The sequence below is a fragment of the Dermacentor silvarum genome, chromosome 6, assembly GCF_013339745.2.
Source record: "Dermacentor silvarum isolate Dsil-2018 chromosome 6, BIME_Dsil_1.4, whole genome shotgun sequence".
NCBI lineage: Eukaryota > Metazoa > Arthropoda > Arachnida > Ixodida > Ixodidae > Dermacentor > Dermacentor silvarum.
The window spans coordinates 31,613,069-31,629,329 of record NC_051159.1 but is presented as its reverse complement, the minus strand read 5'-3'; the positions used below and the strand labels follow the sequence as shown (position 1 = coordinate 31,629,329).

The 16,261-nt window shown below is 44.7% G+C and overlaps 1 protein-coding gene across 1 annotated transcript in view; it reads left to right on the top strand.

Moving 5' to 3' along the window:
• The window catches only part of LOC119455383 (tubulin-specific chaperone D-like), an 82,053-nt gene that overhangs the window by 23,425 nt on the left and 42,367 nt on the right, over positions 1 to 16,261 (top strand). Inside the window, exons 7-8 of the mRNA XM_037716781.2 lie at positions 7,624 to 7,849; positions 12,766 to 12,909. Of these exons, the coding sequence (XP_037572709.1) occupies positions 7,624 to 7,849; positions 12,766 to 12,909 (370 nt within the window). The remainder of the gene's footprint in view (positions 1 to 7,623; positions 7,850 to 12,765; positions 12,910 to 16,261) is intronic.

Sequence of the window (16,261 nt, the reverse complement as noted above, 5' to 3'; positions counted from 1 at the left end):
GAGCATCGAGTCCTCGAGCCCGCGGCTAGGCATTTTGCGCGTTGACACCTCGGACTGCTTGACTAAGCTCATCGAGCCTCTATTTCTCGGACCCGCAACCAGGCATATCGCGCGTTGGCACCTCAGACCCGTGACTTAGCACATCGCGTGCCAACTTTATTACCGTATTGCCACGATATCTCGTAACAATACCTATCATCCACCCCTTCATAAAGAGAACCTCATCATGAGCTCTGTTCACTAGGCCACTTGGGCTGGCACAGACACCTGGCTGCAGAAGTGAGGCATGATACAAAAGTACAGGCTGGAAAGCACATAGCAGCTGCATTGCTGCCTATGTATCAGTAGTTCTCCTAACCTCCATAGCCATTGTCAATGGAAGATGATTCAGAAGGTTGCTGAGAGCCTTCATTCAGTAACATGGTCGATTCTACCAGAAGAAAACAATGCCTCACTGACTGCACTGGAGACTGCTATCAATGAGGCAGTCTGCAGGTACAACACTAGAACTATATTCATGCCCACATAGAGTTCTGCACCTCACTTGGTTTGAAACCCAGGCACCATGCTCTTTGTAGAGCAGCAGTAAAGAATGCCATACAAAAAAGAAAAAGGCAAAACGAAGGCACACCAGACCAGAGGCCACATGTCCAAGAAGCCCCACATCACAAAACACATCACAAGAACTGAAGAGAAGGTGAAACTTTGAGAGCCGTTTTCTCAAAACTGTGTTTTTGCCTTTCTGCTCATTTTCTGGAGCTGATTTCTTCATTACCGTTTAGCCTATTTTGATTGTGTTTCTTTTTTTTTTTTTGTCACGTTCCTTGGACTACAGTGCAGCTTTGTGACATTCTCGCATTTTTATCTTGACTTTTTCTAAATTTATGGTGTGGCTATTCGTTCACCCCAAAGTGTGCTTGGTGCGAAGGTAGCTTGAAAAATGACTATCCAAAAAATTTGTGCTGCAAAAAAAAAAGTAAGACTGTCACGACCTTCAGCGCGCATTGAGTAATGCTGTCAATACTCAACGAGCCTTTAATCATGTTTTTGAAGAAATCAGGAAGTTGATTTTCAAAGCCACGTCCCTCCTTAAGGTTAGCAAATTTCTGTCATTACATATTACATTATGAGGTGTTGTTTATTAAACGCGTCAATCGAGCATTAGGAGCAAAAAAACAAGTACTCTCTTCGCATGTACAGGGCTCTTCTGAGAGTGCCACTAATCAGTGTATAGCCTGGAAGGTACGGCTACTTATGCGATGTATCCTGCTTCATTTTTTATGTCTAAACTGTACCCATGGGGGTGAAAATTTACCGTACATTTGCTCCAGTTTTATGTTTATTTGGGTGCAGTAGACATTTTTAAACATTCGAAGAGTATTCTAAAAAGTTTGTTTTTACAAATAGTGACTTATACGAATCGAAGACCGAATCGAATTGGACGCTATTCGATTCGTTTTTCAAAAGTTTAGAATATTCGCACGCCCCTACAATTGAGCCACACCTGTAGGCAAAATTTTTGTATAACATTCATCCTGTTTAAATGTGGGTTACTATACTTGTGTGGGGAAAAAAAAAATATTGGCTGACTTCAGTGATTCCTCTCGTTTTGAGCTCATTTACTCCGATAGCAGCAGGCTCTCAGCAAAAACATGCCGGCTAACTATCCCTGATTTTCCGTAATGTTTACAAATTTGGGCTCATTCTACAATGCTATGAATGTTGCACAAAGTGTTACGAAAAATAAATTCTGTTCATGAAACAGTTTTGCTTGTCAATCTCCAAATCTACCATTGAAAGTTTTCTGATGGGGACAGAATGCCAGAGTCCCCCTCTGGCATTCTTTCCCTATCAGAAAACTGTGTAAACGTTTCGAAATGTTTTGAAACAAATTTCGAAATGGGTTTGAACAAGTTTATTCAGACAAGTTCTGCCTAAAGCAGGCGAAATTGGTGACAACAAAGTATCTGAAAAGGTCACTGTGACCAAAAAACTGTGGGTTGCTTGTCAGTATTTGCTGTTTTAAGTTTGCTGTTGCTGTTTGTGTGCATGCCAAAATGTAAGTCATCCTAATTAATTGCATTAGGTATCCTACAAAAAGATGTGCGCTAAAGGCAAACTTTAAAAAGAAAATTTTTGCTAGCATCACTAACAAAACATTTGACTTATAAAAATTAGTCAGAAATTAGCGTTTGTGCTTGCCTTACCCCTTCTGTGTCTGGTTTTTGTGCACTAAAAAGAGTTTCGTCACGGAATACCAACTAGTCCAACCTGTCACAGGGAAGCTAAGTGTGAGGTGATGGCCTGACGATGACTTGGCAGTGACAGTGTAAGAGAAAGAGCGGATGGATGCAGCAAACCCAATTTGAAGCTTTTAATCCTTTATTCAGTGATTCCACTCCTGCGCCAACTGCGCCAAAGTGCGCCAAATGGGATTTACTGCGCCATCCTGATACAATCGACGAAAATTGCGCCTAACTGCGCCAAACAGTCTCCGATTTGGCGGCGTCTATCGCCGACAATTGCACCAACGGGGAATTAAAACGTGCAACGCGATGATAGGGCTAGCCTTAGTTGCGAACAGGAGACTAAACAGCACTAGCGCGTGCGTCCCGATTAAGGGGGGACGCGGCTTTCGCATCGCGAAAAATGGCTAAAAAATCGATTTTTTGAAAATCACATTTTCAATTTCTGTAACTCTTATTTTATCTGATTCCGAAATATCATCGCTGAAAACCAAGTAGAAGTGCTCTAAAAAAATTGTTGTATCAGCCAAGGTGCCGAAACATTTCGCAGAAATCGCGAAAAAACGGCGTTTTTCAAGCCACGATATCTCCGGAACGGCGCGGCCGAGCGCCGCCGTCTTGGACTCGTTGGAAAGCGCATTTCTCCGTCTTCAAATTTGCCGCTTCAGCTATCTCCTCCATACAGAAACAAGCACACAAAAAGCAAATGATTGAAGGTCGTGCCGGAGCCACCGATTGCCCGCGCCCGCCACGTGACTCCAGCGCGGTTCGCCATTGGTCCGGTGCTCGCTTCGCGATGGCGTCGTCTGCACCGCTTGTTGCGGTCTCTTCGCGAGCTCTGGGCGGTTTCCGTAATCTCGACTAGTATTAGAGCGGGCGCTACGTGGACATCGCAGTAGCGTGGCCGATCCCGCTTTTTGTAGACGTCTCAGACCCGCGGCTAAGCATTCCGACCACCGGTGATGCGGACTTCGCGACCAAGCTTCGCGCACGGTATCCTCGGACACGCGGCTAAGCCTTTCAACACTCGGTATTTGGAATTCACAACCAAGCAGATCGCGCACGCAATCCTCGGACATGTGGTAAGCATTTCGCGCGCGGATTTCTCGGACCCTTGCCTAAGCATTTCGTTCATCGGTGCCTCCGACTGCACGACTAAGCACATCGAGCGTCGACACCTCGAGCCCGCGGCTAGGCATTTCGCGTGTCAGCATATCGCTCATCGAGTGTCGACTCCTCGGACCCGTGGCTAGGCACTTCGCACGTCGGCACCTCGAGCGTCGAGTCCTCGAGCCCGCGGCTAGGCATTTTGCGCGTTGACACCTCGGACTGCTTGACTAAGCTCATCGAGCCTCTATTTCTCGGACCCGCGACCAGGCATATCGCGCGTTGGCACCTCAGACCCGTGACTTAGCACATCGCGTGCCAACTTTATTACCGTATTGCCACGATATCTCGTAACAATACCTATCATCCACCCCTTCATAAAGAGAACCTCATCATGAGCTCTGTTCACTAGGCCACTTGGGCTGGCACAGACACCTGGCTGCAGAAGTGAGGCATGATACAAAAGTACAGGCTGGAAAGCACATAGCAGCTGTATTGCTGCCTATGTATCAGTAGTTCTCCTAACCTCCATAGCCATTGTCAATGGAAGATGATTCAGAAGGTTGCTGAGAGCCTTCATTCAGTAACATGGTCGATTCTACCAGAAGAAAACAATGCCTCACTGACTGCACTGGAGACTGCTATCAATGAGGCAGTCTGCAGGTACAACACTAGAACTATATTCATGCCCACATAGAGTTCTGCACCTCACTTGGTTTGAAACCCAGGCACCATGCTCTTTGTAGAGCAGCAGTAAAGAATGCCATACAAAAAAGAAAAAGGCAAAACGAAGGCACACCAGACCAGAGGCCACATGTCCAAGAAGCCCCACATCACAAAACACATCACAAGAACTGAAGAGAAGGTGAAACTTTGAGAGCCGTTTTCTCAAAACTGTTTTTTTGCCTTTCTGCTCATTTTCTGGAGCTGATTTCTTCATTACCGTTTAGCCTATTTTGATTGTGTTTCTTTTTTTTTTTTTTGTCACGTTCCTTGGACTACAGTGCAGCTTTGTGACATTCTCGCATTTTTATCTTGACTTTTTCTAAATTTATGGTGTGGCTATTCGTTCACCCCAAAGTGTGCTTGGTGCGAAGGTAGCTTGAAAAATGACTATCCAAAAAATTTGTGCTGCAAAAAAAAAAGTAAGACTGTCACGACCTTCAGCGCGCATTGAGTTATGCTGTCAATACTCAACGAGCCTTTAATCATGTTTTTGAAGAAATCAGGAAGTTGATTTTCAAAGCCACGTCCCCCCTTAAGGTTAGCAAATTTCTGTCATTACATATTACACTATGAGGTGTTGTTTATTAAACGCGTCAATCGAGCATTAGGAGCAAAAAAACAAGTACTCTCTTCGCATGTACAGGGCTCTTCTGAGAGTGCCACTAATCAGTGTATAGCCTGGAAGGTACGGCTACTTATGCGATGTATCCTGCTTCACTATGGAAGCCTTCATTTTTTATGTCTAAACTGTACCCATGGGGGTGAAAATTTACCGTACATTTGCTCCAGTTTTATGTTTATTTAGGTGCAGTAGACATTTTTAAACATTCGAAGAGTATTCTAAAAAGTTTGTTTTTACAAATAGTGACTTATACGAATCGAAGACCGAATCGAATTGGACGCTATTCGATTCGTTTTTCAAAAGTTTAGAATATTCGCACGCCCCTACAATTGAGCCACACCTGTAGGCAAAATTTTTGTATAACATTCATCCTGTTTAAATGTGGGTTACTATACTTGTGTGGGGAAAAAAAATATTGGCTGACTTCAGTGATTCCTCTCGTTTTGAGCTCATTTACTCCGATAGCAGCAGGCTCTCAGCAAAAACATGCCGGCTAACTATCCCTGATTTTCCGTAATGTTTACAAATTTGGGCTCATTCTACAATGCTATGAATGTTGCACAAAGTGTTACGAAAAATAAATTCTGTTCATGAAACAGTTTTGCTTGTCAATCTCCAAATCTACCATTGAAAGTTTTCTGATGGGGACAGAATGCCAGAGTCCCCCTCTGGCATTCTTTCCCTATCAGAAAACTGTGTAAACGTTTCGAAATGTTTCGAAACAAATTTCGAAATGGGTTTGAACAAGTTTATTCAGACAAGTTCTGCCTAAAGCAGGCGAAATTGGTGACAACAAAGTATCTGAAAAGGTCACTGTGACCAAAAAGCTGTGGGTTGCTTGTCAGTATTTGCTGTTTTAAGTTTGCTGTTGCTGTTTGTGTGCATGCCAAAATGTAAGTCATCCTAATTAATTGCATTAGGTATCCTACAAAAAGATGTGCGCTAAAGGCAAACTTTAAAAAGAAAATTTTTGCTAGCATCACTAACAAAACATTTGACTAATAAAAATTAGTCAGAAATTAGCGTTTGTGCTTGCCTTACCCCTTCTGTGTCTGGTTTTTGTGCACTAAAAAGAGTTTCGTCACGGAATACCAACTAGTCCAACCTGTCACAGGGAAGCTAAGTGTGAGGTGATGGCCTGACGATGACTTGGCAGTGACAGTGTAAGAGAAAGAGCGGATGGATGCAGCAAACCCAATTTGAAGCTTTTAATCCTTTATTGGCAAGTGTTGCCTACACGCAACATACCAGAAAAAGAATTTTTTTTTAGCAGCGAAGCTGTTTGAGCCAGCCGTAATTTGTGGTGCGTACCAAGAAACTACCAAGAAAGAAAATAAAATAAACTTTCTTGCCGAGGCGGGATTCGAACCCGCGTACCCCCGGTCCGAAAGGGAGTGTCGTAACCACTAGGCTGTACAGCCTGGCTTGAAGAACACGCATTTATGTGAACCATACGATTGCGTTCGAGTGTCGTCATCTTCGTCCACAGCTGCCGCATTTGTATGCTCGCGCTCTGCGCGGTGAAGAGGTTTTGTGCGCTATGAGAGCGAGAGAGAAACACGCATTCAGGGAGCGGGTCTCCTGAAACGCGGTGTCGGCATTGGAACATGGTGTCGATGTTGCAAGCTGGGCTATGCAACGTGCAGTGGCGGCCGTAAGTCCGAGATGCGCGAAAAGAAATCATCATCACGAGTGATAGGATGAAAAGTTTGCGCGCACTTCCGGAAAATGCTGGGCTACGATCGCCCAGCTTCGCTGTTTCAAGCGTTGCACGGCTGAGTGCAAGGTTAAGCGTTTTCTTTTCCTGAGTTTCGGTATTGAGTATGAAAACTTTCTGGCTAAATGTCTTTGGCCAACTCTGAATGACAAGCAGCAAGGGTCATTTGATAGTTCAGAGCAAGAACGCAGGACAAGGAAGACGTTTGGCACCCAACTAGCTTTGCTTTGAAAGCAAGGTCAGAGGAGACAGACCGATGCAAGATCTCCCTCTGCAGTGGTGTCACACCTGTGATGTAAATCGAATGAAATGTACACCTATGGGTTACATATGACGAGAGCTGCCTATATAAATTCCAAACAAAGCCTTAGGTGACATGAGATGAAGCCCATTTCCAGTTTCCTGTCTGTGGTTTCACCTATTGCTGAAAAAGTTACCGCAAGATATCTTTTCTTTTCGTTGAATATGCTTATTCTTTATGTGTTTTGCACATTGAAATAGAAAATAAATGTGTTTTCTTGGGGGGGTAGATGTATATCTGCCATCAAAAGGGTTAACTTTAGGTTTGAGACACAGGAATACTTGAATGTTCAAGATACGCTGAGAATAAGGATATTCAACGTTATGAAAAAAACAAAACATTTCTGGAAATGTTTTCAGCAGTAGGTTTGTTGCCTGTGGGCAACATTAAGAAGCCTCGAGGATTGTGGATTTTGATTCATTTGGTTAGAATGCAGTGCTTTTGAATTCCATTGGTGGCCAATTTCAGCTGTTCATTTTCTTTGCCTCGGTTGCTCGTTGCTTCTTTCTTTGCTTGCTTTCTTTGGCTCCTTCACCTGTTCTCGTGGTCTGTGATTGGCAGTCTGTGGTGGTCTGACTTTCACCGCCAATGCAAAGAGTGCGTGCTCTTGCATAACTGAGTTACAAGGTGCGTTTGTAGCTGAACGCAAACTATTTTTGCTCTTTGAGACGTACATGCTGTCGCTTGAGAACTTTGGGGCGTCTCAAGGTTTAAAATACAGAGGTGCTGGTTAACGGCGCTGTACAACAAATGCTACCTGTGTATCCTTACTGGAACAAATATATGCCTTCAAGTTCATTGTTTCTCTAATAAAGAGAAGGGTTTTTATAAGGGTTTGGCTATTCACTTACATTGATAACGATTGTCAATGGCAGCTGCACAATTTTTTTTTTTCTTGTTTAAGGACGCCGAGGCACCCTGCTTCCCGAGCAGCTGCCTAATGTGGTGGCTTCTGTATTGCCGTGCCTGGCTTTTGACGAGCAACTGGGCAAACAGTCCTTCGGATGTATAGTCCGTGACGCAGCCTGTTACGTCTGCTGGACTTTGAGTCGTTCGTACGACCCCTGCCATCTAGCGCCTTTTGTCAACGCTATTGCTGGCGCACTTGTCTGCGTTACTCTGTTTGACAGGTGAGAATAGATTTTTAAATTTAGACTTCTTTGAAAGCATTCCTTTTCTTTGTGGGCTCTCTTGTCGATCATATGTTGGGCACATTTTTTTCTGCCATTAAAAGGCAACTCCAAAGTCTTCTTGTTTCTTTTTTTTCTTCAGCTACATTAGAGAAATGTTAACTGTGAGTTCTGCTCTGTGTTCTGACCATTTGTGCCAGATTGCACAGCCTTGTGGTATCATCTTGTTTCTATGCAAATAAAGTTCTAATTTATGTGTGGTGTCTGTGCCTACCGAGTAACGAGCATTCCACATCTGTTTGCTCACTTTCAGTGAAGGGATGCTGTCAGACTGAGACTTCTGAAAGCTGTCACCTTTATTGCATTATTCAGAGATGATGTACGGATAACATGCTTATTCTGACCTTGCATGCATGTGTCAATGTAACCGATGATCCTGAAGTAAAAGAAAATGTAAAAAATCCAATAATTTAAAAGTACAGTAAAACCACATTTATTCGACCATCATTCATTTGTAAAATCTGATCATTTGGGCTCATTCTCTGGTCTTGGCATGCATATGCATTATTTAAAGGCGTCAAACTCTCGTTAATTGGCATCTACAGTATAGACCACCTATAACGTAACCGTTTATAGTACAGAACTGGATACAATGCGGCCTTTTCCGACTGTTTACCCTTCCACAGAACTCTATGTGTATGCATACCGCTTGCAGTGCAGCTGCGTGAGACGAAATACCGGTTATAATGCGGCGTCCGCGGGAAAATCTCGCCGGCAAGGGCGGCAGCGAGCACGCTTCTCAACAAGGTGCGTGCTGCCGGCCAGCGTATGCATTATTCAATGCAATCAAACTCTCATTAATTCGGACTTATTTGGCCGCACATCGGGTAATTCGGACTACTTTCAGAGCTCGGTGCGAGGAGCGCTGCAAATTTGCGACACAAAGGAGCAAGAACGGTGCTAGCGTCCAACCGAAACGAAGCGGCGGAGTCCGCATCGCCACAGCCATCAGTTGAAATCGTACGTGAATGACAGCAACGCCGGAACGCTTCGAGCCTTTTTGTGTCTTTAAAGCCTGTATTCTTGCATATAACACCGCGTTGGCCGCGGGCTTTCGTAACTGTGTAGTCGTCATCCACGATCGCATCGATAGCGGCCGCGGTTTTCTCCACAGTGGTTGCGGCGAACAGTAGTTTGTTTTTACTCGGTACGCGCGTCGGCCGCGTGCCTAAAAAACTGCGTAGTCGCCATCTGTGATCGCATAGATAGCGACCGCTGTTTCGACTGCAGTTGGTGCATGCGTTGGGCGCGTGCCTTCAGCACCGCAATGTCGCCGTTCATAATCGCATCGATAGCGGTCACGGTTTTTTTCGTAGCGGTTGCGGCAAACAGTTGTTTCGTTTTGACTCGGTGCAAAGCTGTCGAGCTTGAAGAGCACCGGCTACATCGCGGTAGTGCAAAGCGTGTCTACATGCTTGGTCTACATGTTTTGCATACGTGCAGGGCTTGAAAATTGTTGTTTTGGTTATACAGTAAAAGCTCGATGATACGATCACGGCTAATACGAATTTCCGGATGATACGAATTTTTCTGTGGTCCCGGCCGAGCCCCATTACTTTGCAACGTGCTAGAGAACGGTTGTTACGAATCGATTTTCAGCCTGCGTCGGTTGATACGAATAAACGCCGCCCCACCGACGGCCGCGAAAGAGAACAGCGCGCAGTCACGCGCTTTCTCTCCTCTTTTGGTGCGGAGGCGCAGCGCCGGACCGCGCGGACTCCGCGACTGGGCGCGAAGAGTTTGAAGCGGTGGCGCTTTTGGTGCTTTTGTACTTCTCCTCCTTTTCTGCGAGCCGTCAGATGGAGTGGCTGCTGCGCTTCGGGCCGCGTTCTTCGTGTTTGCGCCATTTTGCCTAGTCGCAGCGAGCTATGTCTCGCAAGCGGAAAGCACTCTCCTTTAAAGAGAAATTAGACATTCTTCGAAAGGTCGATGAGGATCCCAAGAGGAAGCGGACGGAGTTGGCTAAGGAGCTAGGCCTCGCAACGTCAACACTGAGCACAATTGTTGCACAGCGAGACTATCATGAAAAACGTGCTTTCGTTCAACGTCAACGCGAAGCAAGCAAATTCGAACGCGCTTATTTCGAACATACCGCGCACCGACAATGCCCTTAGCAGCGCGCCAAATCACGCGGCGGCGCCTCCGACCGGCATTGCTCCGACAGAGCAAAAGCTCAGGAGAGACCCGTCAATGCCGCGCGCAAAGGAACGGGAAAAAAAAAAAAAAAAAACCCGCGGCGGAAATTTCACCCTCTCTCAAATTGCAAGGTCGCCGTTTCTGCATCGCGCCGGAACAAGCGTGTACGTGCCGACTAGAGTGTTCTAGACAACCCTATTCTAGCACACACTAGTGCCGACGTCTCAGCCACTCAGCCACGCGGATAAAATGGCAGTGAACCCTTCTCTATTTTCTAGTCACATGTTGACCTTGCACGCTGCGGCAGCAGCGCAGAGGGAAGCAGCGGCGGAGGCACAGTCGGGCCAACGAAACTGCCACGCCCGCAAACGCTCGCTTCCCGATAACGGCAGAAAAAGAAACTTCAGGGGGCGGCTAAAATAAGCTGGTGCCAGCACGGCGGCGGGCGCGCACGGAGTCGAAGGTGAGAGAGCTACAAGGGAGTTGAGAGGGAGGGCGAGGGGAGCCACCGAAGCGGCGGAGTTGACGCGGCCAAATCCGCTTTCCTGCCGCCCTCCTCCCTCACCTTCGACGGTCTCCGCGCGCACCCGTGTGCCGGCGCCGCCCGCTCGCTCCCTGAAGCTTTGTTTTCTGTCGTTATCCGGAAGCGACCGTTAGCCGGCGTGGGCAGTTTCGTGGCCCGCGCTTGCTATGCGCTTGCGCGCCGCGATATTTCACGACTCGCACCGTTCGTGCATCGTGCTATGGTGCACGAATACTTCAAAAATACGTCCTTTTAATTCGAACAAATTTTCGGGCCCCTTCGAGTTCGAATTATCGAGATTCGACAGTAGTTTTAATTGTGTTTCGATGATACGAATTTCGGCTAATACGAATATTTTTCGTGACCCCGTGAGATTCGTATCATCGAGCTTTTACTGTAGTGCAGTACCGTACCGCTTATAGTGCAGATATTCGCGACTCCGGCGACTTACACTATGAGCGGTCTACACTGTATTTGGCAGCACACAGGTTAATTCAGACAGACGACCTTGGGGTGTACTTAGTGGGGAGCACTGCAGATGTGTGGCACAATAGAGCAAAAGCGGCGCTAGCGTCCAGTCGTAACGAAGCGTCAAGAGTCCGCATCACCATAGTCATCAGCAGAAACCGTACTGGAACGGCGGGAATGCTGGAACACTTTGTGCCTATTTGTACCTGTGCCTTTATTCTTGCGTTTACCACCGCACATCACATGCGTCGACTGCATAATTTTCAAACTGCCTAGTCACCATCGGTGGTTGCTTCGACAGCGAGCACTAGGGGTGTGCGAATGCTCGAAAAGTTTAAATATTATCGAATATTATATTTTTAATATTCTTAGTCGATTCGAAAAATAGATATTCGAAAATGTTTGTATATTCAATTGAATACGAATATTTGAATCAAATCCAATATATTGCTGGCATTGCGGGAGCAAACACTGTTCTTAGCATTTGTTTCTATGTACTTTAAGAATATTGGTGCGATGTTGTGCTGAATGTCGTGACGGATTTCATGCTGCTAGCAGAATTTCGCCTGTAAAGCACACTTAGCCACTAAACGTCTATACCTTAAGAGAACGCCAGCCTCTCGGTAGTAAGGGGCACAGGCTTGCGAAGGCACGAAGGTGTACTTTTTTTTTTTTTTATTGCAGCGCCACCCACGATTCTGAGGTTATTGCTTGACAGCAAGTGAGATGAGAAACAACTGGCACGGGTCAAATGCCTCCGAGTTTACGGGCATTTGATGCGGTATAATAAAGCTCAGGCTGGCGAGGACAGCTAGTGGGAATTACAAAATTTTCCAAGTTAACATGAGGCAAACGCACAACGTTTTAGTATAACGGCTTACTTGTCTAGTTTTTTTAACATTGGCGATGTAAATTCAATGTTCCAACATAACAAATTAACCCATCTTGCTAATAAATGCATGTGCATATCATCATTCTCTATTCAAAGATTAGTATTCTTATGCAAAAATTTTGATATTCACACGCCCCTAGCGAGCACGGTTTCGTCTGCAGAGGTTGCGGCAATCAGTAGTCTTGTTTTAATTCGGTGTTCACCTTGGTCGTGTGCCTTCAGGACTGCGTGGTTGCCATGGTCGTCATCGATGATCACATCGATGGAGCCTTCTCTTTCACCCACAGAAGATGCAGCAAACAGTAGCTTCATTCTGACTCAGTGCACATTGGCAGCGTGCCTAGAGAACTGTGTAGTCACCATCGGTGATCGCGTCGATAGCGTGCACAGTTTCGTTCAGCAGCGATTCAGAATAAAGAAAAGCTAGAAATCGGCTCTGTGTGCATCCTCTTCTGTCCCTTGTTGTGCTGGTCTAAATTCAAGACATTCAACCAGCAAGCCCAAATTCTGACCTTATCATTTCTTTATTTCAAATAAAATTGCAGTTCTTATCATTTCTACATTTCACTGAAAAAGTGCAATTTTCTCTACGCTTTCTTTAATTCATTGTCTCTTAGCATCACTTGGTCAAAATGAAAAATAAAGAATAAAATAAAAGCTAAAAGAAAAGGGAGTTTTTCAATTTCTCTTATTCTTCTCTAACAATGTAATGATACTACAATCATCACTGCATAGCAGTGCAATTATCTTTTGCATACTTTCGTGACAAGTTTAGATCGTTAGGATCATTACAGTGGTTACATAGCTTGCTTGTGTGTCTTGTTTTGTCATTCACAGGGAAGTGATATGTCGTCGTGCGGCTGCAGCTGCTTTCCAGGAATGTGTGGGAAGACTTGGTACATTTCCGCACGGCATCGATATCATCACTGTGGCCAACTATTTCTCCTTGGCACGAGTACAGACCTGTTATTTGAGCCTCAGGTCAGTGACCTTGGTGGTGAAAAAAAATCACGCCTCTTTGCAGCGAGTGACATTCTACAGCAGTTGCTGTTATAGGTCCTTCAAGCTCACAGTGTGTCTTTATGGCTGAGTTAAAACAGAAGAATACCCAGAAAGAGCAAGCCAAATTTATTCTAGAAAACGTTGGTTTTAACCAAAAACTGTTAGTGATTTGGCATAATTTAGGCACGAGAAACAGTAGAGAGTTACTGCGAAGGACTTTTGTAATTTTTAAGTGTCATAGATTTGGATTCACCCATCACGTGTACTCATTTAGGTGAGTAACTTATCTGCACTCATTACATGTATAAATTAGTTTCAAGCTAAATAAGGTGACGTGCAGTTATTGGTTCAACTATACGGGTGTGCGAATACTTGGATATCACCAAATCAAATCAAACGGTCAACACTTGAAAGTATTGGCTTGCGAATCAAATATCCACTATTCAATTTTTCGAATTTGTCACGAATTTTGTCTCTGCGAGCGCTTTTGCACTACTGCATGCGCATCCCTGTTGGCCTGATGTGGGGATCAAACACACAGCGCCGAATGCCGCAATACGCAGAACGGTGACGCGACCGATCGAAACAAAACGCAGCGCGTATTTTGGAAAGTGCAATAGCGTTGTGCGACGATTGGTCCAGCTAGCCGCCGGAAGGCATGTGGATTGTGTTGGATATGCAGTTAACGCAGCTTCAACACAGCCGTACGTCAACCGGACCTGTATGCGTGATCTCGCAATCAGCCACCCGTACAAATTTATTAGCGGTGTAGTGAACGCCATCCGTGCGCCGCTATAAATGGCCCGCGTTTAAATGGCTAGTTTATAGCGCCATTCTTGAACACCACTGTTAGTTGGTAGCACGGGCGAAGAGCAATGAGACCGTGAGCGTTGAGTTCCAAACAAAGACTGAGCTTTTTAATTCTCTCACGAGACACGGGGAGGCGCGTGCGCCAACAGACTTGCCTTTCAGGTGCTTAACGTGGTGTTCAAGAGTGGCGCTATAAACTACACATTCAAACGCGGGCCATTTACAGCAGCGTGTGGATGGCGTTCACTACAGCGGCAAGCATTCTGCGATGATTTGTGACCCATTACCAGACTGGCTGACTGCAAATTTTTTTCACAGCCAGACTGCCTACGCCATTAGGCTTAACCATTGCTTGGTGCTGCTTCGTCGGGAGTCAGTGACTGAAGTTGTGGTTTTGTACCGAATTGACACAGATCAAATCGCCTCGCAAACAAAAGCGAGTGTACGGGATGCATAGGCAGGTACTCGTTCATACTCACTCGTGAGTGAGTATGCCGACCTATGACGGGATGGCAACAGAGTTGCTCACGGCCGTCATGCGAACTTCCCGTGACCCTCTGAATTGCAAAATATTTGACAGGTGGCAAATCACGCTGAACCTGGCAATAAAAAGACTCCTGCTGTACTGTCAGTGCCGACCGCAGTCGACATAGCAGTGGTAGCTGCAGTAGCAGCGATAGCTGTGATAGCGGTGATCGAGTCACGTGATGCGTGGTTTGCGCTTTCATTTCTCGGACAGATTGGCCTTACGATAACCCACCTGCCACAAAGATGGGAAAGCCCTTCTATATTTTGGAGGAAAGCTGTAAAGCAAAACTTTCTATGCAATAAAGGATTGCCATAAAACACAAGTCCACTATTAAACTCAGAACCTGATTGGTATTCAGTGCAGCATAACAACAATAATTCTTTAGCTTCAGAGGGGAAAAAAAAATCACTTCATTCTGTTCAACTGACATTTTATTGATAAAAAAAAAATATCTTAGAGACCTTTATACCATAACTGAGCCGTAATCAGTGCTGATATACCAATTTGATGTTCCCTTCAGTAGAAGTTAGACCGTACTGTATATACTTAATTTATATGCATCCTAATTACTTGTAGCTTGCTACATTCTTGTTATGCAGTGCTAGAAGACGCAGTGCTGATGATGCAGTGCTGATATGCATCACTGTGTTTTTTTGCCCAAAATTTGTAAGCACTAAACTTTGTGATAAATTTTCTGATATTCTATATTTGACCTGATATTCAACGTTTTTTTTTTTATTTCAATTCGAAATCTACTTTTTTGGTATTCGCACACCCCTATACATTTTTCATTCATGGCTAAGTGAGACATTACAAATGATAGCCTTAACTTTTCATCGCACTTAATGAAAGTTTCAGCACCGCTTACTGAAGTCATTACACCACTACTTGGCTACAGTCACCAAATATGCAGAATATTTGCTGAATATTAAGAATCTTAAGGGATTTTCAGGATCAAAATAGCAAAAATTTGGGTCCGTAGAAATGTATGGGTGCTGATTTGAACCTTCGGTCAAGATTGACCTAACCAAAAATTGAATTAACCTGAGTTGAATTTAACGAAAGTCTGCCGTATTCCCTTTGCCTGTTGTATTGCCTCGTACAGAGTGTTTTATGAGTGTTTTATAGGCGGTGCCATTATTATTATAATTTTTTAAAAGTTAAGCATTGCATTAAGTTTTGAAATGAGACCGCTATGTAAGGTACGAGAAAGTAAAATTTCTGGTTGCTGCCGATCTCAGGGGAGGGGAGGCTGCCTTCATTATTAGTAGGCAAATATGATGTACAGGTAGGTTCATTGTTAAAGGGAACAACATTTTAGCCGAGCACGGAAACGTTTTCTCTGTGGCAAGACTGGAAACATCCAGCTTTGCGGCAGATGACTTTCGGAAGACCAGCAAACTTCAGCAGGTGCCAACTGCTGTAGCACCTGCAAGATGCGAACCAGCTGCTGATAGCTCCCTTCAGCAATGGACCCACCTGTACTTGTGGTAGGCTGGAGCTGAGTCACCTGACAGTAGTAACAGCCTAATAATTAAATTACAATAGCGTACAGCCTAAATCAGCAGACAGGACAAAGCGGCAGCAAGTCACTGTTCTGTCTGTAAATTTAGGCTGTACGCTACTGTTAATCATGAACCAACTGGCTCAAACTGAAACCATTGTTAAAGGGCCCCAAACTACCTCTGACAATTTTTTTTTACTACATTTTAAGGGGAGACGTGGTAATTAAAATTATGATTACTTATTTATGAACCAAACTTGATAAAAGTTAGCATGCTTGTTTAGTTTCTTCTCCCGATTCTAAAAATGCAGTTATTTTTTCTGTAGGGCTCATTATTTCATTACATAATTACGAAAACAATTGTCTTTTGTTCTTACTACAATAGACAAATAACGGCTGCATAAAAATAGCACAAATGACATAAGGACCAACAGCAGAAAGCATAAGCTTCACAACATAGGAAGCACTTTTATGATTGCATCATATTT